This window comes from Leptopilina heterotoma, unplaced genomic scaffold (genome assembly GCF_015476425.1).
Source record: "Leptopilina heterotoma isolate Lh14 unplaced genomic scaffold, ASM1547642v1 Lhet_205, whole genome shotgun sequence".
NCBI classification, from domain to species: domain Eukaryota; kingdom Metazoa; phylum Arthropoda; class Insecta; order Hymenoptera; family Figitidae; genus Leptopilina; species Leptopilina heterotoma.
The window spans coordinates 138,601-164,240 of record NW_025110920.1 but is presented as its reverse complement, the minus strand read 5'-3'; the positions used below and the strand labels follow the sequence as shown (position 1 = coordinate 164,240).

The window sequence follows — 25,640 nt, the reverse complement described above, 5'->3', positions numbered from 1 at the left end:
TAAGGCGAATGTCACTGGGGGTAATCAATTATTGAAACTCAAATACCAAAGGAAGAATTAATTTCCCTGAGGTTTCGACAGGTGTCTGTTCTAATATTAAAAGGAATTTATCGTTCAACAGGTAAATCACCTTGTGTTCAAAAATAATTCTCTTATATTAAAACACTTCAGCAAACAAAAAATAGTAATATTAATATTGGACATAGTAATATCAATAAATGTTATATTAAAAATTATTATCAAAATCACTAAAAATCAAGTATTTTCTTTAAAGGAAGAAATTAATTAAACTAGAAGGGGAAATTCTTCAAGTAGGTTAAGTTTAAAGGTCGTGAGAAATCCATTAGAAAAGACACGAAAGGCGAAAAAGTAACAACTACGTACATGAATTTGTATTATCTCCCATCATTCGCGAAAATAGTCTATATCATCCTAATTCACCTCTGTAAATTGATTCGTTTCGTGCCCAATGATAGTATCACTGGCACGCGTTCGTAATTTTCAATCGAACCAATTTTATCTCAAATCTAATCATTTTTTGCAGATGAAAATTTTTTCTGGTTTTTTCTGTTTTATGACTTTCCTTTCTTTTTGGTTTTTTTTGTTTCTTAAGTGTTTTTTTCAAAATATTTGGAGTTTCGTCTGTTTGTTTCTTTATTGGGTTCTTTTTGGTTTATTGTGTTTCTTTTGAGTTATTTGGGGTTCTTTTCGATCCTTTCTTGTTGTTTCTTTCCTTTTGTCATCATTTACTTCAATTCTAGTTATTTTTCCAAAAAAAAAAAAAAATTTAATGGGTCTAGAAAATAAAAAAAGGATCAAGTTTAGATATTTAATTTCCAAAAGGGACACAGTATGTGTTAAAAAAGAGAATTCTGCGTGTCTATGCAAAATAGGTGGAGACAAAATGACACTCGGGTGAATATTGTCTGTTAGACAGGCGCCTTAGTCTCTATCAAGGTTGTATCTCGTTTCAAGAAACACGTTACATATATAGTAACCGATGTATATTTAGTACGTGTATATACGTGTCTATTTATGTATTATAAGTATCGTCTTCTTGATTGTAATTTACTGCTAAGTACAAACAGGCGTTCGTTCCTTCTTTTATAATGAGAGTCCGCGAAGGACAACAGGGGACATCGTACCGCGATGTACGATCGTATATCAACTCGTTATACATTTGCATTATCACAAAATTATTTTCTATTAACATTCCAACATGATCTGTGTGCATGATAATGATGATGATGATAGTGCTAAAGATAATGTTGATGATACTGAAGATAAACATTATCTTTAGTATCATCAACATTATTACTACCATCATCAACATTATTACCATCAGAATCAACATTGTCTTTAGCATCACTAACAATATGTTTAGCATTAAAAATATCAGAGTCAATATTATCATCAATATATTAATTCTAAAGATGGTGTTGATTCAGTTATCGGTGATAATGATGCTGATAATTTAAATGAGACTAAAAATAATAGTGTTTATAAATATACAGATTATGTTATGACACTAAAGATAATATGGATGCTGATAATATTAATCCTAAAGACAATGTTAATAATGATAGTAATATCATCATTAATAATATTAATTGTATTCTTAGCATTATCTTTTAGACTACTTACATCATTTTTAGCATTAATATTGTCAGATAACATCAACAACATTATCTTTAGCATCATCATCATTAGCTTTAGCATCATTAACAATATTTTTATTATCAGCAGCATTATCTTTAGGATCATTAACATTAACTTTAGCATCATCAACATTGGCTTTAGTATTATCAACATTAGCTTTAGCATCATTAACATTCTCTTCAGCATCATCATCATTAGCTGTAGCATCATCATCATTAGCTTTAGCATCATTAACACCATCATTATTAGCAGTAGCATTATCTTTAGGATCATTAACATTATCTTTATCATCATCAACATTAGCTTTAGCATCATTAACATTATCTTCAGCATCATCCTCATTAGCTGTAGCATCATCATCATCATTATCTTTAGCATCATTAACACCATCATTATCTTTAGGTTCATTACCATTATCTTTAGCATAATTAACATTAGCTTTAGCATCATTAACATTATCTTTATCATCAGCAGCATTATCTTCAGCATCATTACAATTATTATCTTTAGTATCATCAAGATTATTTTCAGCATCATAATTATCAGCATCCTAAAGTTTATTTTCGTTTATTTGTCTTCACTTTTTTTTAAGAAACCGCTGTGAAATTTTTTGTGCCCAAAGTAATGTTTTGCAAATTAACACTTGGACTGTATCTCAAGAAGCTTATTCAGTTCTATGTGTCAACACATGGCTTTCACTTTTTACCACCCTTCATTTCAATATTCACTCAAATTTATTGATGTAGATTAAAAAAAGTTATCTGCCTCAAGCTCGATACAAAATTGCAATTCTTTTCTCCATTTTTTGCATACTGGATAATTGACTCTTGAAATCATTACATACAAATAGTTTTTTACACAATTTTTTACAGTTATTTTACACAGTTTTTTTACAGTTTTTCTATAGTTTTTTTTATGGTTTTTTAAAACATTTTTTTTGTAATACAGTTCTTTTTTACACACTGCATTATTTCCACAGAGAAAACCTATCAACCTTCGTTACAGTATTTCATCGAAGGGGTCAGTTTTAATGACTTTGCTTAACAATGCACTGGTATTGTAAAGCACAAACACACAAATACAAGTATATCTTCTTAGTGACGCAATTGTTGGGAGGGAGGGTGTATTACACTACATATCCGGATGGATGTGGAGTGTTGAGTACTTGACACAGCATCCCTTGATGAAGGACCATTGGTGAGAACCCCGACCCACTTTTCCCTACTTAAACACCCTTGGTCCATGGGACGTCAACACTGAGGGGGGTGAAAATAAAAAAAGTGTCTTGGGAATTGTCGATTGAATCAAGGTTGATTTGTACATTCGGGTCAGGGAAAATCGCTCAACCGAGTTAATAAGCTTTCCAAAGAAAAACAATCTCAATGAGATGCTCTCGTGTTTATTGCCATTAAACTGCCCCTTACCAAACAAAAAAATAAATCGAAAACAATTTCCAAATTTGCTATTTTGGAAAACTAATTTCGATTTTGGTAATTTAATTAATAAATTTGTCAAATTTAAATTAATTTCGACTATTTTTTAATTATTATTATTTTATTAAATGTTTTAAAATCAAATATAAAAAAATAAATTGAAAAATAAAGCAATTTAGATAGGTATTTGTTTTTTAATTATTATTATAAATAAATAATTGCAGAGAAACAATTATGACTATGTGAATAAGTGACATGACAATTGTAACTACCGTCAATTGTTCTTTTATTGCAGCATTATTTTTGTGGTCACCTCATTATTGTTAGTTTACAACCAATTAAATTAATATATTCTTATTAAACGTCGTGATACCTTTTACTTTCAAAGTTATTTAAAAATCTAACACGAACAAAAATAAACAAAAAAAAAAAAAATGGTAAATAGTATTTTCTTTTCTATTCATAACTCCTCCAAAGTTTTTAGATTAAAAATTGTTATTCAAAACTTTATTTTTTATTCAAAAATTTCGGAATAAATTCATAAATATATAAATATCGCAGAGAAACCGTAAATGCAAAGTTTACAATGCAAATTTTGATATTTACATATTCCTCGGTGTCGTATTTCACACATGAATGAGTTATTTATTTAAAAGAAAAAGTAAAAACTGGTAAACAAAAGTATGTCAGGAAAAGCAAAAAGTCGACTGCTATTGTGTAAAGTGAGCATAATAAATTTTGTTTCAAAATGACAACTGTGCTGGAGGGAAAAAAAAGACAACAGAACGCTGAGAAATTTTTCTTTCCAGAGACAATTTGCAGTGACCGAAAAAAAACCTAATAGGCGTTTATTTTATGAGTGAATATTGTGAATAGTTCTTTATTTTTTGCCCCTAAAAGTTTAGGCTTTCGGAAATGGTCCAAATTTGGAAAAAGGTACACAGCCCCATTTGCGCCCGTTCTAGACTCAACTTGGCCGTATCATGGCTCAATCAAGGCCTAATTATAACCAAACTGCTATAGAACCTTATTTTTTGTTTTAAATCGAACTTTACTTCTCAATTTGAACCAAATCAGCGCCAGGTCAGACTATAATCAGACGATAGATGTAATACAGAAAAAAACTCACTTTCAACACGTCAAATTTTTACTCTGTTATATTCGAAACCAACCAAGTGAAACGTAGGTGCGGAAAGTAGCATTGTTTTCCCCCTTTTTTTTGTTTTTGTTTTTTGTCTCACAAAAGAAAGATAAAAATGACCCTTGGATGGCGAAACTCGAAACGGTACCGGTCGCCAGTACATCGTGAAAAAAACCGTTCCGCCGACGGCGTTTTAGTAACCCGTTACTTTTAAGGAAGGCACTATAAGTTGCATGCTCATTTGGGGGACCTTTTATGCGGAAAGTGTCACCGACCTTCGTGACATTACAAAAAAAAAAAATATTTTTCTATTTACAAATTCTTTTTTGTTTCAGTCCTGTTTACCATCAGGCCCTGATTAAACCCTAATAGCGCCAGGTCGTGCCCAAGACGGTCCCTCTATTTTTTTTTGGTTCAGAAATCCAGGCACAAAACAAAGTTCTATTTAAGCCTAATTACAATCTAGCCCTAGTTGCACCCAGATAGCGCCTGGATAGAACTGAAAAAAACTTCCATTCCATATTTTTTATTTTCCTCACTTTTTCCTAATCTTCATCAAAAATATTGACCTCTTTCTTATCCTGCTAACAAATTGAATTTCTGCAACTAATTTTATGATTCATGAAAGAATTTAAATATTTAAAAAATAATTTAATTTTTGCGGAGAATTTTATAAAAAATTTTAAATAATGATTTCTTTCGACTAATTTTATGCAAATTCTAATTTAAAGAATTGAATTGCTGAGAATTTTTTTTTATTCATGAAAAGAATAATTGAATTCCTACGAAGATTTTTACAAAAAATTTTTAAATAATTGAATTCTGTTTGGAAATTTTATGAAAATAGTAGATATTAAAAATCATTGAATTACGACAAGTTTTTAAAAATAATTAAATATCATAAAGAATTCTATTAAAATTATTGTCAATAATTGATTGTCTATGTGGTATTTTATTAAATTTTTTTAAAAATAATTAAATTTCTAAAAACAAATTTATTAGGTACTTTAAAAAATAATTGAATTCTTGTGATGAATATTGTTATTTATGAAAATAATTGAATTTTGCAAAGAATTTTATTAAAATGACTCTAAATGATTGAACTTTCCTGAATAATTTTGTTATTTACCTTTAATAATTGAATTCTTTCGATGAATTATTTATGTAAATAATTGAATTCTTGAGAAGAATTTTATTAAAATCTAAAAGAATAATTTAATTATTTCAAAAAATTTTAATTAAAATTGTATTTAAAATAATTGATTTCCTTCGAAAATTTTTTATTAAAATATTTGAAAATAATTGAATTTCTCTGAAAAATTTTAATATTTTTGTAAATAATTGAATTCTTCTAAAGAATTTAAAAAAACATTTTTTTAAACAATTGATTTTTTCGAGGAATTGAAATTAATTATTTAATTATGAAAAATAATTGAAATCCTGCGATGAATATTTTGTTATTATTGAAAATAATTGAATAGTTGCTAAGAATTTTAGTAAAATTTTCAAAAATAATTGAATTCCTGAGAAGAATTTTAATATTTTTTATGAAAATAATTGAATTATTGCGAACATTTTTATTAAAATGTTTAAAAAGAATTGAATTGCTGTAAAAAATTTTGTTATTTTTAAAAATAATTGAATTCTTCATAAGAATTTTATAAACATTGTTGTAAAATAATAAATTTTTTCCAAATATAATAAATATTGTAAAAATTTTATTTTAAATAATTGAATTTTTGTGGAAAACTTTATTTGTGAAAATAATTGAATTTTTCGATATATTAATTTAAAATAATATTAAAAATAATTGAAATTCTTAGATGAGTTTTATTATTTATGAAAATAATTGAATTCTTCCTTAGAATTTTATCAACAATTTTTTTAAAAAATTGAATTTCAATTAAAAAATGTTATTATTTGTAAAAGTATTTGAATTATTGTGAATTGATATAAAAACTTTGTTAAATATTTAATTTTTTCAAAACTTTTTTGAAAATGCTACACTAAATTAATTGAATTCCTGTGGAAATTTTATTTATTTATGAAAATAATTGAATTTTGGATAAATTTTATTAAATTTCTTTTTAAATAATTGAATTTTTTTGCGAACTTTTATGATAATACTAGATATTTAAAATAATTGAATTTCGAATATTTTTTGAAAATAATTGAATCGTTTTAAAGAGTGTTTTATTCCCAATTTTCCATATTTTTTGCATCGGAAATGACGTTTAAAAATTTTTCCTACTAATTAAGACTTACCCTTGGAATCTAGAAAAATCTTCCTAAAACTGTCAACTATTTTTTTTACTGAAATAATGAAAAGTAATTATGAAAAATAAAGAAATTATAAGCAATTCCGTGAAATAAATGAAAATTATATTCCACAAGTTCTGAGTCAGATTTTGCACGGTTTAATAATTTTTTTAATACAGAAACGAGTATTTAAGGTTTCTCACACACTAAAGAACGAAAACGGGAATTATCGTGAAACGACTCTAAAAGTTCACGATTCTGAGTCAGCGATATTTATCCCTCGGAAAATTTCTCTGCGGCGAGAGGTTATGTTTCGCACTTCAAGTTATGTATATACACAGTGGGTTTACAAATGAAGGTGAACCAGTATATATTGAAGGTACAGGTCCGAAGAATCAATCGTCTACAATCGAGTTTACGTTCACTTCGCATTACGCGCAACTAAAATGCTCTTTTCAAAATCGAAGAGCCAATTCAATACAATCGAGTAGCGATCGAAAAAAAAGTTTTTTAATTACTTTATTTAGTAATTCTTTTTTCTACTCAATGAGATATTTTTTTTATTGACCGTAACAAATAGCCTTAGTCCCTCGAAAAGTGTTACATACTTTTCGAAAGAACCCTTCATTTTGCTTATTTGAACTATTTTGTTTATTTTATTTACATTATTTATTTTATTTACTATATTTATTTTTTTAGTTTAGATTTTTTTAGCTTAGAATATTTTTAGCCATTTAAATTTTAGATGTTTTCAGTTATTTATTTTTATTAATTTTTAATATTATTGTTCACTTAATAATAAACTTGGACCAAATCTGTAAATAAATAGTGGAACCGAAAATGTGGCTGAGCTTTGCATTGCAAATTGCGTAAGATATATAATCCGTTAATAGTGAGGAGGAACTGATTGGATTCCCGTCCTGACAATATTAATATTATTATTATTGTATATTCGTGTTCAGTGTCGCGTTGCATAAAATGAAAACCTCTTTGCGCACACGTTTTGTGTCCGCATGACGTCCCATATCGTAAATTCTCCGGGTCGATTCTAATATTTATTGACCTGCACAATAGTTTCCAGTTTCGACAGCTGCTACTGTGCGGCACGATTCCTTTATTTATATAGTAATAAGGCCAATAATGTCACCCCTATAATAGTTCAAATTAAACTTTTTCTTCTAATTTTTATTTTTTATTTCTCTTATTTTATTTTTATTTTATTTATTTTTATTTATTTTATTTTAATTTTATTTCTATTTATTTTATTTTTATTTTAATTATATTTATTTCTATTTTTTATATCGAAGTGGTTTCCAAAGTATCCTAAGTCGGTTTTTTAAAAAAAAGTGAGAAAAAACCTGCAAAGACACGATTTCTTGGTCTTTATTCCCACTTTTCTCAAAATCCTAACGTGCTAGGAAATTTTAGAACCCGGGATCGTGTTTAGCGAACAAAAATACATTGAAAACGACTCCAATATCGAAAATAAGTAAAAAAAAAATTTTTTTGAGTCTTTACCCCCACTTTTTTCAAAATCTTCCATTTTTTGAGTCTTGCTAAGGCGTATAAGGGTCTTAATGTTCACGTTTCAAATTTTAATTTAAAAATCTCGTGGAAGTCTCTAGTCTGTCAATTTAAAGAGGAAAAATATCTTCACAACCCTCAAAAACCCTTTTTTGGATCTATACTCCCACTTTTTTCAAAATCCACATACACAAGAACGAAAATGTAGAGAATCTTGAAAAAAAGTCGGAGTAGAGGTCCAAAATAAATTTTTTGACTTTTTTAAATGTATTTTTATTCGCCGAACAAGGTCCCGTTTCTTAAAATTTCTTAGGACTTCAAAATTTTGAGAAAAGTGGGGGTAAAACCTCAAAAAAAAATTTTGTTTACTAATATTTGATATTGTAGTCATTTTCAATGTGTTTTTGTATGCTGAATACGGTCCCAGGTCTTAAAATTTCCTATCACTTCAGAATTTTGAGAAAAGTGGGGGTAAAAGCCAAAAAAAAATTGTTTTCTTCTTATTTTCGATATGGGAGTCATTTTCAATGTATTTTTACACGCTGAACACAATCCCGGGTCTTAAAAATTTTTATCACTTCAAGATTTTGAGAAAAGTCAATGTAAAGACTAAAAAAGGATGTTTTTCCCCTGTCCAAAAATTCTACACCGAAAGAAAATTTATTTTTTCCAAACTTCTGGCTATTTTCGAACAAAATGTAAAGCCATGTGATTTTTATTTTCCTGTTTGTGTGCGACGGGGAATTTATTTTTCTTTTGGACAAAAAAAGATTGCCATATACGTAGGTATACTTGGCACCTGACCTAGAGAGCTACACGTTGCACGTGTACCGGCATAAATCCGGTGATGATACACACGCCACGTGCAATTCTTTCGCAATGAAAGTGTGCCGTGACCAGTGACCAGTAAAATCGTCTTTGGTGAAACTTTCGCGAAAAGGAAATGATAATTAACATTTGTTGACGCGACAAAAAGATGTCGTAAAAAATTTAAATATTATTTTTTCTTTCTTCACTTTTTATTAACCGTTAATTAATATAATTTTGAATAGCCGTTTTTCTGTCACAAACACTACTAAAAAAATATAGTTTGCTATAACTTAATTTAATATTAAATTTCAGTAAAGCTAAATTTCACTCTTTTGACTAAATTGACTCTAATTTTTTAACTAGAATAGTTAAAATAACTTTGGTTTAATCTAACAGAAGCTAAAAAGAAAATAAAAATTCTCGTTATTTAAATAATAATAATTTTTTTTTTAATCAAAACATAAAAAATTTAATTTTATAGTCAAAAGTTAGCTATAGTTAAAAATTATAAAAATGCGAGAAGGCGAAGAATTTCCAAGCAACGAATAACGTCAAACAGTAACTTTGCAATTCATGACGATGCGTCAAAAAGCAAACTTGGATTGGAAGTCGTGAACTTTCTTTGGTCTCGACCTCTTTGCCTGATGGCAAGAACAATCGTGACATACGTCATCTTTATCACGATTACCCATGCCTCACGCACAAGTAGGTCTCAGCTTGTAGCTCACAGTTCTGTCCATCAAATGCACTCCTCAATTTTCATCTCTTTGATGCAACTTCTATAAACTCGAAATTAGGTCCCTAATTATTCTCATTTTATTTCATTTTATTTTCATAATTTATTATTTATCTTTCGTTATGCACTGTCTATTACTTATTATTCACTATTTGCTAATGACTACGATGTTATTTATTTATTAAATTGAAATTTAATTTCTAAATTTAATTTTATTAAATTATCATTGTGATACTTTATTTTATTATATTCAATATATTATATTATTATTTTCTGTATATATTATTAATAATTAATTATAAATAATAATTTAGAACATTTTTTGTTTCTTTAACGTACATAATAAAAATTTTATTATTTATCAAAATTATTTGATAAATATATTATCAAAAAATACTATTATTAGTAGCGAATGTTATACGCGCGAACGTGATATTCAATTTATTATTGTTATGCAAATTACAAAATTTTTTATTTTCAAATATAAATTTTTAAAATTCACTTATTAAGTACAAAATTAATTATTATTGTTTATATTTTCAAAAATTTTAATATAATTTTTCGCAAGAATTCAATTATTTTTAACAAAATTTTAATACAATTTCACGAAAGAATTCAATTATTTTCAATAAATCCTTCTAAACAATTTAATTATTTTCAATAAAATTTCACAAAGAATTTAATTTATTTCTTAATTCGTTATAAAAATTTTCAAAAGAATTCAATTATTTTCTAAAATTTTAATAAATCCCTCGCAACAATTCAATAATTTTGATAAATAGTAAAATTCTTTGCAGGAATCCAATTATTTTTCAAAACAATTTTAATTGAATTCCTCGGAAGAATTCAAATATTTTTAAATATTTCCATAATATTCAATTACTTCCTAAAATTTTAATGAATTCTTCGAAACAATTAAACTATATTTTTATAAATACTAAAATTCTTTGCAGGAATTAAATTATTTTTAATTTAATTTAAATAAAATTAAAGAAATGAATTTAATTCTTTTTAAAAATTTCCATAAAATTCAATTTCAACAAGAATTTAAAATTCTCCAAAAATAACTCAATTATTTTCAAAATTTTAAAATGAATTCTATATGCAAATTAAATTACTGTCAATGCAATTTTTAAATATTTTCGTCAAAAAAATTTAATGAATTCAATTATATTTAAAAAATAATAAAATTCTTCTTATGAATTCAATTATATTTTTAAAGAAGTATATTCTGCTGATGAGTTCAATTATTTTCTATATTTCTTTACAGAAATTATTTTCCAAAAAATTTAAATTGAATTTCTCTAAAGAATTTAATTAATTTCAAATATTTCTATAAAAATCTTCAAAACAATTCAATTATTACCTAAAATTTTAATAAATTCTTCAAAACATTTTAATTATTTTTATAAATAATAAAATTCTTCGGAGTAATTTAATTATTTTTATAAATAGTACACAATTTTTTGCGGAAATTCAATTCTTTTCAAAACAATTTTAATAGAATTCTTCAAAAGAATTTAATTAGGATTTTTAAAAATTTTAATACAATTCTTTACGAAAATTGAATTATTTTAATAAAAAAAAAAAATTTTCGAAGGAATTCAATTATTCTTTTCAAATTTTTTGATAAGACACTTTGCAAGAAATCAATAATTTTCAATACATTAATTTTACAATTAAAAATATTTAAAAAGAAAATTTTTTTAAAAAGTGAGGAAAAAATAATTATACAAATTATAATAATATAATAATAATAATAATAATAATAATAATAATAATAATAATAATAATAATAATAATAATATAATTAAAAAATGTTTCGTCTGATTTACATTGACTATTACTACTGAAATAAACTTCAAAACATTTGGTCTGACTAAAAATTGACTTATACTACTAACTTACATGTGAACCAATATTATTATTATTTATTTTGTTTTATTTATTTTCTTTGTTTAATAAATCGAAAAAAATGTTTTTATATTTCTTTTTCATTTTTTTACTAAAAATTTCTTTCTTTTGTTATAATTTGCGGGGGGGGGGGGATTCTTTTCAAAACAATTTTACAAAATTGGACAGCGTTTCAAGTAGTTTATTTTTAATGCAAATTATTTGCTTTCTACGTTCTTTATATAGAACATTTGCTTTTCAGATAGAGAGAGAGAGATATACTCTGGCACTAATTCAATTTTGCAAGAAACATTAAAATATTAATATTCGACCAATAAGAAAGTGATGTTATGATGTAATATGCTACCTCGATAAAATAAGGATTAATTTTTTTTTAATTTATTAGATAAAACGTTAATGTAGCAGAAAAATATGCAATAAAATTCATTATTTATTTCTCCTATTTACTCAATTTAATTTATTATTTTGAATCCACTCCATTTAATTTGTCATTTTAAAATTATTTATTTAATTTATTTTACGTTTTTACGTTTTTTTTATTGTTTATTATTAAAAATAAACTATTTTTTATTTATTTTATTTGCATTATTTATTGAATTTTTTTTATTTATTTCACCATTTTTTGTTTATTCCTTTTATTTGGTTCATTTCATTTATTTTGTTTCTTTGGTTTATTTTATCCATTTATTTTCTTTATGTTTTTTATTTAATTTATTTTATTCATTTTGTTTCTTTGTTTTTTTCTTCATTTGTTTCATTTATTTATTTTAACTATTTACTTCTTTATTTTATTTATTTTGTTTTTGTGTATTTGGTTTATTTTGTTCCTTCTCTTTATTTATTTATTTTATCGACTTATTTATTTCATTTTATTGCTTATCATTTATTTCGGTTTTTTTTTCATTCATTTTTCAACAAATTAAAAATACATTAAGGAACTCATATTAAGAGCAAAATAATTTATCAATGAAAATATAATTAAAGTGAAAAGCACGCGAGAATTTGCAATAAAATTTGCAATACGGAAAAATATAAAATAAAATTGACTTTTTTATTCGACAATTACTGTTAGGATATTAGAGAAAAAGAAAGAAAAACAAGATAAAAGTTGAAATATTAATAATTATAAAATGAATGTGATGCTGTGTGTATCAGGGAACACCTGTTACACTTAGAAATCTATATAATGTTAGGTTCAGTTCATTTCCAATTTACGATTCAATGTTTTATGGTTTTACTTTCTAATTGCGAGCAAGTGATTAGCGGCAACATGAACTCAAGGCCATTTCGTGACGCGGATCGTTTAAGTCGCAAACTTAACGATTTCACAACCTAACAATTGCCAATTCTCCTGTCAAAGAGACTTGACTTCAAAAATTTCAAGAGATACAAATGACTCGTTTATTAGCAACGCGCGCGAGTTCCGGCGATTATACACTAATTCCTTCCACTTTCGTCCACGAGGGAATCGCAAGTTGGATTTTTATTTCGCAAAATATTCAGGACAAAAAAAAATTGAATTTTTTTTTAATAAAATATTATTCAAATTTATTTGATAATAAATATTATTCTGTTTAATAAGAAATAATAATTAGAAACAACTCTAATTTTGACAATAAATAATAAATTATAAATATTTTTCATGTAAATTTAATGAGAGAAATAAAGAATTGGTAAAAAAATATCTTCCAGGGGAAAAGAAAATTTTTTCAGTCAAAGAAAAAAATTATCAAGCACCGGGATTCGAACGCACGACGTTAACATTTCCCTGTCCGATAACTTGACCCAGTGACCACGCCACACGCAAAAAAGGATAAACCAAATTCTACTATTTTTACCCCAAACCAACTCTTTATGAAGTTTTTGACCACTTCTGACAATTTTTACCATATTTTCGAAGTTTAATTGGTAAAATATAGTAAAATCGGAAATAAAGTAAAAATTTGAAAAGAAAAATGATTTTTGAATGATAAAATAAAAATAAAATTTCTTTGTGTCCATTTTTTTTAGCAAAGATTTTGTATATTATTTATTACTCACCATTTTTAGAGTCTCTTCGGGTCTCAGGAGATAAAACATGGACTGAAGATGCTGTTGAATATCGCATCCTGCGGCCGAAACACGACGCGACGGCCGTGCTCTTTCGTTTGGCGGTAGAACCAAGGCCGCACCCTTGCCCGCGAAATAGCATTCACTCAGGCTGAAAAAGAAGGAAAGCATTTTAATTTAACAAAAAGAAAAAAAACGAATTCTCTTGCGGAGCAATCAAATAAAAAAAAATTATGCAAATAACTCTGTATTAAAGAAAGATTTGTTTTTCTTTTTCAGGGGCAAAAGGATAATATTTCGAAGTACAAAAAAAAAAATAAAAAATGACTTTTAAAGAAAATAATAATAAATAATAATAAATAATAATAATAAATAAATAATAAATAAATAATAAATAAATAATAAATAAATAATAAATAAATAATAAATAAATAATAAATAAATAATAAATAAATAATAAATAAATAATAAATAAATAATAAAAATTAGAAATAAAAAAATCATAAAAGTAAAAAAAAAAATAAAATACAGAAATACAAATTTATTTATTTACCGCATAAAAATATAAATAATTAAAAAGTACAAATAACTAAAAAAAATTGAAATGCAAGAATACAAATTTATTTATTTACGATATAAAAATATAAATAATTAAAAAAGTACAAATAACTAGAAAAAATTAAAATACAAAAATACAACTTTATTTAATTACAAATATAAATATATAAATAAAAAATACAAATAACAAAAAACAGTAAAATACAAAAATATAAATAAATAAAATTATCTCAAATAAATAGACAGAAATTAATTAAAAAGAATAAAATAAAAAAATAACTAATTAAAAAAAATATTAATTAATAAAAAACTCAATTCCTTCTTGAATATAAAATAAAATAAAAGTTATAATAAAAACTGTAAAAAAGAAATAAAACATCAAACTTTTTCCGAAAGTTCGAAGTAAATAAACGCTCAATGTAATATCGAAGGAAAAAAAATATTCATTTAAGTCAAGTCATTACATAAGTGCAGGCAGTATTATATATATAAAAATTCTCGATTATAACAGAAAGAGAGAGAGAGAGAGGTGGAGAGGAAGAAGAAGAAAGAAAACGGTTGAATAACCGCGGGGGTTCACGCGAGGTCAATTCGTCAATTGGTCTTATTCGAAGGAATAAAAATCGACGTCGATCGTCGTTAGCGAGTCGCTTAAGAAAACCACGAGGAGAGAGATCTTAATTTATATACATATATATATATATATGAACATGTATACATATATATATTAAATGGGAATGAAACGGTTGATTTATTCCATAAATAGTTGGTACGCTATATTTTCCCAATGAGCCGCTTCATTTTCGTTTAATCATTAATCGACGTGTCACAATCCATAGATTATAATAATAAAAAATTCGAAGCTCATTGGCTTATTAATTTTAATTTATTATTGTCAAGTGAGGAAAGATCACTTTCCTATCACTTTGATCACTTCAATTGCTTCTATTTGTATACTTCAATTTTTCTGTATTTTTAATTAGTAAATTACACTCAATGACTTCATAAATTTTTATTATTTTTTATTAGGTATTATTATTAGTTTTAGTATTATTATTATTATTTTTTTTCTTCTTTGTATTAATACTATTGGTACTTATTTCATTATAAATTTATTCAAAATTACATTTTGTTTTTTAATTATCATTTTAATTGTAAATTATCCACTTGAGAACGAAAAGATCCTCACAAGGTGGCGAGGAATTTGGTTTTAACAACCGAATTGCCATCTAGCGGTGACCTTGGCGTTCTCAGGTGGACAGTAGCATTGCCATATTGAATCTCAAGATGTTCTTTATCTTTATTACCCACACAAAATTATCATAAATAATTTATTTATTATTAAGCATAGATTTTACGAATAATAAATTATTTTTTACCAACAATTAGCTTTTTTCACCGCAAATTACTTAGTTTGCTTAAAAATAATTATTTTCCACTAAAATGGCAAAGAAGTTCTTACTAAAAATTTCCCATTTTTTCACTAATTTCTGAAGCAAAAAATTATCAAAAATTTTACTAGTAATAATATACAATTTTTTAAAAAACAATTACTTACTTTATTTTTTATTAAAAAGGCGACCAAGTTTTAGTATCGATTTAGTGAATTTTTACTAAAATTTTAATTATTTTATTTATAAAATAATAAATAAAGTAAATAAATCCCTTTTTTAGATGGTAAATTATTTTATCAGAGTTTAATCTAATAGAGAAATTTTATTATTTATTTATTTATTGTTACTACTAATCGAAAAAATAATTTTTAAAATCCATGTAAAAAATATTTTGATTTTGGCAATACTTTCTTTTACTTTCTATTTTTATTTAACAAATAAACGGGTCATGTGCCATAAATTTTTTTTCCTAAAGTACTTTATCGTTTCTCGAAAAAAAAAAATTCTACTCCTCCCATTTAAATAAACACAAAATAAAGGAGAAAAATATTCCATAATTTTGTTTTCAGAACGATTTGAAAAGCAGTTATTGAGCTTTGGCATACAGTGGAAGGTAAACGATATTATGATAATGAAATACAGAGGAGCAGACTATACACCTAATAAACGTTTTGTTCATCACACTAGAAAAACAAAAAAAAAAATAAAAAAATTTCCAACTTTGCTGTTAAAGAAATGAAAGGTGTGAATACGTAATGTCTACATGGAAATTTCGTGAAGAAAAAAAAAGAACAAGCAACGTTTATGTTAAACTATCAACACACATAAGGTATAACATAATCTCTGCTAACAATAGCATCACTTTGTACTACTCGTGTGTAACAACAACCTTTTCTTTGTTCCCTTTCAGTGAAAGTACAACAGTGCATTTTTCATTCGACTTTTGAAAACTAAAAAGGCCTCCCTTGTACACAAAAACTGTGTTTCGAATGCGTTTTGTCAATTTTCTTTTTCTATAATCACGTTTTGTTGGATGTTTCTGTGAATAGATCAATCATCTTTATAAGTTTCGAAACCAAATTCATTCCTTTCCTTTCTTGTTTTTAAAAAAATAGTAAAAAATAGTTATTTTTTCAGTACTGATATTATTTGTTATTATGTTATTTATTTTATTTTTTATTATTATTCTTATTTTTATTATTATTTTTTTATAATATTTTATGGATATTTAAAATAGTAAATAACATAACAAGTAAAATAGAAGAGTAAATAATAAAAATTATAATTTTTATTATTATTATTATTATTTATTATTATTATTATTATTTATTATTTTTATTATTATTTTATTATTTTTATTATTATTTTTTTATAATATTTTATGGATATTTAAAATAGTAAACAACATAACAAGTAAAATAGAAGAGTAAATAATAAAAATTATAATTTTTATTATTTACTCTTCTATTTTACTTATTACGTTATTTACTATTTTATTACTTTTTTCTATTATAGATTAGTTATTATTTTATTTTTGCTTCCTCGTGGAGGAAACTTTGTACAACTATAATTTAAATAAATAAATACGAAATGAAAAAGAAAAAAAAATTACATTACTTCCTTATGAAAAAAAAAGAAAAAACCTTTGTTCGACTTGAAAACTATTTTATTAGAATTTTCACATCGCCGCACGCTAAATTCGTCAGCGCTATTTCCAGAGTAGCGAGAAACTTCGAGTGTCAAGAGCACGCCTTTGCCAAACGCGAATGTCCGAAAGCCAAAATTTCATTTTTGCACGCATGCAAAATTCATGTTTTAATAATAGAATATACTACACAAATTATGAATTATTGTGACTTTCAACTTTTTTCGATTTTCAAATATTTTATTTATTTTTCAGTTATTTTCAAAACAAAAAAAATTAATGATTTTCAAATAATTTTTTCTATTGAATCAAATTAAATTAAATTCAATCAAACTATTTAATTTGATTAACAGTTTAAAAATTTTAACACTGGTAACTTAAAACTATCAAATTGCAACGAATTGATATAAAAAATGTGAATCTAATAAAAAATTTAAGAAAACTAAATAAATTTTTTAATTTATTCTCTAAAATATAAAATGTATTTCCACATAATTTGACGAAATTTTCAAAGGTTTACAAATTTTCAATTAATTATTTTCGTGAATTCAATTTATCTTGGAGAAATTTTAATTAAATTTCAAACAAAATTTATTAAGAGCCTAATTTTTTCAGAATTAATAATGCTTCAGTAATTTTGTTAAATTATTTTAAATACTGTTTGTTATTTATTTTTTCACAAAAATTAAAATTTTTTAAAAATGCAATTTCAAATCTTCTGAAATTTGATTATTTATAGAAATTACAAATATAATTCTTCTAAAATTCAGTTATTCTCTAGAATTCTTAAATAAAATTCTTCTCTAAATCGATTTTTTAGTAACTTTAAACAAATTTTTTAAGAATTCAATTATTTTTTTTTTTAAAAAAGGAAGGTTCATTTAAAATAGTATAAAATTAAATTTTTTTTCATTTAAATGTTACGATACTTCAATTGATTGAAAATTTTTCCAATGTATATATTATTCAAAAATTGAATTAATTTCTAAAAAATTTAAATCAATATTTTTCAAGAAACTAAGTCCTTGAGAATTCTTATTTTAAATTATTCAAAGTTAAAATTTAAAAAAAATTCAATTTGAAACCTTTGAACTTTAAGTAGCATTTTATACAAAGAAGTGAGTTTTAAATAATTTAATTATTTGAAGAACTATCATAGAAACTATTATTATTATCTACAAATTATTCAAAGGATAATTTTACTTAAAAATTTAAAAAATAATTTTATTTTATAAAAAGTTGCGTTTACAATTTTAATAAATAATATTAAATTTTAAAGGTTTCCAAACTGAAATGTTTTTAAATTTAAATATTAAATAATTTTAATTATAAAAATTCTACAAAAAATTAGGTTTTAAAAAATTGGTACTTAAATTTTTTGAAGTTAGTCGAATTGTTGAATTCCATACATATATACAGTTGAAATATATGCAGTTTAACTTTAAAGTTATGCACTTTAACGAGATTTGAATTAATTTCTAAATTAATTCGTTTACAGTTTTCTCGTATGCAGTTAAACTGTATGCAAAATAAATAGTAAACAAATTTCTTTAAATAAAATATTACTAATTTAATTCGTACACAGTTTTGCCGTATGCAGATTAATTTATGCAGTTTATAATTTTAATTTTAAAAAATTTCTAATTTTTACAAGCTAATTATAGGCAAAAACAAACGCCCCGAAATATATAAAATAAAATAATAATTGAATTAAAATGAAATAAAAATTGCAAATTTATTTAATTACCAGGATCTTAACTAAATCTAATATTCCTTCTTTACTGCAATGCTAATTCCACTTGATGCATTTGATTAGTATTTCCTTTAGACGACACACTGTCTGCATTTCATGATTGCAGGGTGTGTCGAGCAATAAACAAGTTTTAGCTGAAACAAGGTAGACCCAAGAAATAGTAGCAACTGGCCATTGGCTACGTCCTTGTGTTTACACATTCGTCTCTCATTGCAAGTCATCTCTGTCTCTCTCTCTCTCACTCCCTTTCTTTGAAGCGCAATGAATTTCAAAGCCTTGTACGTAGGACGAAGCTTCGTCTTTGTATGTAAACGGGTCGTCATCAACTATAAACGCGATTCGCTCGATCGACATCGACATTATCGGCAAGCGCATTGACATATTCGAGAGCATCGAACGACAAACACAAAGCATTATAAGTTACATATTCTCCGTGCGCGTCACACTGTGTATAGGAAGTGATACAGACACTACGCTTTTTTTGAAACCTTTGGACCGAATAATAAATAAACAAAATAATAATCAATTGTCGGGGATTTTTTTTCTTTTTAGTTCTATTTTCTGAGATTAGTAATATTGGCACGTACACACACTCGTTTTAATATGCGTACTCTTAATTTTATTAATATTAATGACTTGCAATAATTACGCCAGTTACTAATTGGCATTTCCATTTTTGACTTGCTCCCCACTCTTCTAATCTCTAACTACGTGTAGAAATTGCTTCATTTTGCCCTACATTTCAAAAAGGGCTTCAAAATGTATATTTGAAGGAAATAAAATTAACAAATATTTTTAAATCAACAAACCAAAATTTCAAGTAAATTAAAAAAAACCAGAAAAAATACAAAAAATTAAGCAATAAAAAAATGATTCAAAGAACAATTAATTTTCAAAATAAGGGAAAAATCGATTAGTAAATATAACAATAGAAGAAACGAAAAAAGGAAGCGAATCAAGAATGAGAAATAATTTCGCAAAAGCATCAGGAGAATATGAAGGACTTATGCTTATTTACGAATCAGAGGTGAATGTACCGGCAGCTGTCCCCTGACCCTCAGACGAGAATCTTTTTCGGAGGAGGATTTCCATTGAAAGGCCGTTTGGTATATAGAAAAGCAAGAGGGATGTTGAGAGAGAGAGAGAGAGAAAGACCTCGGTTTCCTTTTGTTATGGGGAGAATACAGGAATCTTAACGCTACAACCTTAACCCATCAACCTACCCAACACAGCGTTGATTTTTTACCCCTGCTGTCGATACCGCAGGGGTATGAGCCTTGGGCGTCTCCGTTATGGTGTCTACTTGCGATGCTGGGAACCTTGTATATTCACCTGGGAAACAATTCTCACTGTTGTGCTGAGAAGTTTTATACAATTTTGCCAAGTTTATATACACGAACTAATAATAGAAAAAACAAATCTCCAGAAACGGTACTATAAAACAAATTTTTTTTTCAACCCGCGAAAAAAAACCTCAAAACAACTATTTATTTTCATCTCTTATTATTATTTTTATTTGCACTTCCACTTCATAAGAAAATTGCACTGAATTCTTCCCACTCAATATTGTTTTACTATTTTGTATTATTATTATTATTACTATTTTTTGCTATTAATATTTTTACTATTTTGTACTATTATTACTTTCACTATTTTGTATTATTATTATTTTTACTATTTTGCACTACTACTATTTTACTATTTTCTACTATTATTATTTTGTATTATTACTGTTTTATATTATTATTATTTTTACTGTTTTATACTATCACTATTTTTACTATTTTGTACTGTTACTACTTTTACTATTGTATTATTATTATTTTCACTATTTTTTATTTTCATTATTTTGGACTGATACCATTTTTACTATTTTTGTACTATTAATACTTTTATTGTTTTGTACTGTTACTTAATTTACTGTTTTGTATTATTATTATTTTAACTGTTTTATATTGTTACTACTTTTACTATTTTATACTGATACTGTATTATTATTATTGTTAATATTTTATACTGTCACTAATTTTACTATTTTGTACTGTTACTACTTTTACAGTTTTGTATTATTATTATTTTCACTATTTTATATTGTTAATATTTTGTACTGATACTATTTTTACTATTTTATATTATTTCTATTTTTACTATTTTGTATTATTATTATTTTTACTATTTTGTACTGTTACTACTTTTACTGTTTTGTTACTATTTTTACTATTTTGTATTATTATTATTTTTACTATTTTATATTGTTACTATTTTTTACTGATACTATTTTTACTATTTTGTATTATTATTTCAACTATTTTTTACTGTCACTATTTTTACTATTTTGTACTGTTAATACTTTTACTGTTTTGTTACTATTTTTACTATTTTGTATTATTATTATTTTTACTATTTTATATTGTCACTATTTTTACTATTTTGTACTTTTACTGTTTTGTTACTATTTTTACTATTTTGTATTATTATTATTTTTACTATTTTGTACTGTTACTACTTTTACTGTTTTGTTACTATTTTTACTATTTTGTATTATTATTATTTTTACTATTTTATATTGTTACTATTTTTTACTGATACTATTTTTACTATTTTGTATTATAATTTCAACTATTTTTTACTGTCACTATTTTTACTATTTTGTACTGTTAATACTTTTACTGTTTTGTTACTATTTTTACTATTTTGTATTATTATTATTTTTACTATTTTATATTGTCACTATTTTTACTATTTTGTACTTTTACTGTTTTGTTACTATTTTTACTATTTTGTATTATTATTATTTTTACTATTTTATATTGTCACTATTTTTACTATTTTGTACTTTTACTGTTTTGTTACTATTTTTACTATTTTGTATTATTATTATTTTTACTATTTTATATTGTCACTATTTTTACTATTTTGTACTTTTACTGTTTTGTTACTATTTTTACTATTTTGTATTATTATTATTTTTACTATTTTATATTGTCACTATTTTTACTATTTTGTGCTTTTACTGTTTTGTTACTATTTTTACTATTTTGTATTATTATTATTTTTACTATTTTGTACTTTTACTGTTTTGTATAAATTATTATTTTCACTGTTTTATATTGTTACTATTTTTACTATTTTATACTGATACTGTATTATTATTATTTTTACTATTACTATTTTATGCTGTCACTATTTTTACTATTTTGTACTGTTACTACTTTTACTACTTTTACTATTTTGTATTATTATTATTTTCACTATTTTATATTGTTCCTATTTTTAAAATTTTGTATTATTACTCTTTTTACTATTTTGCATTATTATTATTTTTACTATTACTAATTTCACTATTTTGTATTATATTTATTGTTTTACCAAAATTCATTTTCTTATTTTTTTGTATTATTTATTATATTGTTATTATTAGGTATAATTATAAATCATCAAAAAATAATTAATTAAAATCAAAGACAAATAAATTTTAATTCTAGTTTTTTTGGATAATAATTATTTTTATTTTTCTGCATCATTATTATTATTGTTTTCATTTTGTTTTGATTATTAATTATTGCAATTTTATTATAGTACTTTTATTATTGTAATTTTATTAATATTATTTTATTAATATTATTTTATTATTATTATTTTATTATTATTACCTATTTTATTATTATTATCTTATTATTATTTCATTTTACTTTTTGATAGACTCCTTTGTTGAGGAAATAACTTACATTTCGAAAAGTTAGAGTAAATATATTTTAATCATTGTCCAGACGTATTCGTTTTATTATTTTATTGTTATTAAAATTTTATTATTGTACTTTTATAATTGTAATTTCATTATTATATTACTTGTCACAAAAAATAAATTGAAAATAAATAAAACATTAAATTAAAATTACAATTGAACCATCAAAGACAGATGTAATACAAAAAATTCCAAAAGATTAAAAATTTAAAAGCAAAAAATTTTAATGATTAGACACTTTTCTGAATTTAGAAAAAGAAATTCAAAATTCAAATCCCAATGTCCGATCAATCAACTCTGAAATCCATCACTACACAAAAAAGGAGAAAATCGAAAAACATTGCTCAACGAATGGACGAAACTTAAACCGCATGATGAGAGACGTTTTTAAACACGAAAGTATAAAATGACTAGAAGTTGACATAAAAAGACAAAAAAGTTTCCTTCAGAAAAAAATAACACTTTCACTATATAGGAATATAATTATCGGTGACAGACACACTTAAAAAAAAAAAATTCGTTTTCGTTTCAAAGCGTCTAACGAATATAAGAGAGAAAGAGAGATAACGGTCTGGGAGCAGACGGAATACTAAAATTGTGGTTTAAAAAGTTTCGAGTGAGAAATAAATCTGTGACGCGTGGGCGATTTAGTTATAAACCACCACACGACGAGTGTTCTGATCCAAAAAGATGAATTTTGTGTTTGGATCAAGAAAACGTATTATTAGCGACGAGGAACCGACGCGCTTTTTAAAGATCACCCTCCTCTGCTCTCTCAAATATGGGGAAATAGCCAATATTTTTCCTCGGGGCCAAAAACTGTGCCAGACAAAATAGCCTCGACGACGAACCGACTATGAAAATTATTATGATGATGAAGATGATGATGATGACTAACATTAAATTTCACCATATAGAAAAAAAGTTTCCAGACAACTTTAAGTGTTTAGATTTTTATCTTTTGAAAGATGAAAATTTTATATTCTCACTTTCATTGATTGAATTTTTATAAAGCAATTTCCTTTTTAGTGAAATTTTTATTTCAGCGGATTTCATTTCCTTAATTTTATTTCTTCTTCTTCCGAATTTTCAATTCTTTCAATTTTATTAGCTGGAAATTTCATTTAGGTGAATTTAGTTCTTTTAATTTTTTTGAAAATTTTTTTCGGTTTCGGCAGAATTTATTCAAAAAGTGAAAGTCTAAAATTTTTTAGCCGAATTTTCTTTTCGGTGACAAATTTTCATTTCTTTGATTTTTATTCGACAGAATTTTTATTTTGTAGAATTTTATTCACCAGAATTTTCTTTGGCCGAATTTTCATTTCTTCGAATATTGTAGTCAAATTTTTTTAGCCGAATTTTATTTTCCATATTTTTTTTAGCCGAAATGTTTTTTATTCGTAAAAATTTTCATTAGGCCGAATTTTTATTTCGTAGAATTTTATTTAACAGAATATTTTGTAGCCGAATATTTTTTCCTGCAACAAATTTTCATTTCCTTGGAATTTTATTCAACTGAAATTTCTTCATTTTTCCAAATTTAATTTGACATAATTTTCTTTTAGCCAAATTTTTTTCCAATTTTTATTTCGTAGAATTTTATTCCACAGAATTTTTCTTTATGTTAATTTTCCATTTCCTCAAATTTTATTCGCCAGAATTTATTTTAGCCGAATTTTCATTGTATCGATTTTCATTCCACAGATTTTTCCTAAAAACAATTTTTTCTAAATCTTAATTTAAAAAAATAATAAACTATTGTAAAAATCAAATAATTCTGCCTTTCTAAAAAAATCTAATTTCTACAATTTATCAACTCTGCCACAATATTGAAAAGCATATTCTAATTACCAACCGCTACTGTTTATGACAACAAATGCAATCTATATATATACACTTATACACTTATTACGCCAATGGGTTTAGTTAAGCGTAAAATACAACCATAAACTTTCTCCATTTTCGCAATTTATAGTCGAAAGTACTTTTATTTTTGTCTATATTCCTGAAAATAAATCTACTTTCTTAATTTGAATTAGCTTGAAATTTCACTGATTTTATAAACTCTTCAATAGTGACGACCCGACCTCATTTCTTCTTTTTCATGTCAAAAAAGACAATATTCTCTTATATTCTATTTTTATTTCTTCAAAATTAGTTTACTGCTCCACTGAATTTGTTCGACTTCTTTCTTTTATTCTCAAATAATTTAAAATATAAATATATATATACCAACAATTGTACCACTTTTCAGAAAAATTATTGTTAAAATGAGCATTAAATTATCCTATTTTGATTGTTCAATTTGTCATTATTCCATGTAACTGTTATTTCTTCTTTTTGTCATGTTTCAAATTGGTGCAATAAAAATTTTAAACTAGCAAAAAATAAGTGAATGACAATTGTTAGATTTTCAATTCAAATATAGGAGTAAAAATAATTCAATCGCGGCTTGTAAAATTTTCAATTTACTTTTCTTCTATAATTTTATTTGCTTGAATATTTTCTAGCCGAATTACCTTTTTTCTAAAATTTTATTTGCTAGAATATTTTTTAGCCAAATATTTCTTTTATCTTACTTTACATTTCTTCAACATTTTATTTTCCAGAATATTTTTTAGTCGAATTTTCTTTTAGACAAATTTACATTTCTTCTATAATTTTATTTGACAAAATTTTCATTTAGCCGAATTCACATTTCTTCGAATTTTATTCATCACAATTCTTTTGAGTCAAATTTTATTCGATAGAATTTTTTCTTCTTGTTTAATTTTTATTTCATCGAATTCTATTCGAGAGAATTTTTGTCAGCCAAATTAATTGTTTTAATTATTAAAAAGTTTCAAGTTATAGAAATGGTATTTTAATTTCTCCACTTGAGAACGCTGAGATCGTCACTAGATGGCGAAGAATCTGATTTTTAGCAACTGAACTGACATCTAGTGGTGACCTTGGCGTTCTCAGGTGGACAATAGAATTTCCATATTGAATCTTAAGATGTTCTTTCTCTTTACTATTAA

At 24.7% G+C, this 25,640-nt stretch overlaps 1 protein-coding gene across 2 annotated transcripts in view; it reads right to left on the bottom strand.

Moving 5' to 3' along the window:
• LOC122501153 (protein phosphatase Slingshot) overlaps positions 1-25,640 on the bottom strand; it is a 187,285-nt gene that overhangs the window by 73,380 nt on the left and 88,265 nt on the right. For both annotated transcript variants that reach the window (XM_043610429.1, XM_043610430.1), the window contains one exon: positions 13,517-13,676. In XM_043610429.1, the coding sequence (XP_043466364.1) occupies positions 13,517-13,676 (160 nt within the window). The remainder of the gene's footprint in view (positions 1-13,516; positions 13,677-25,640) is intronic.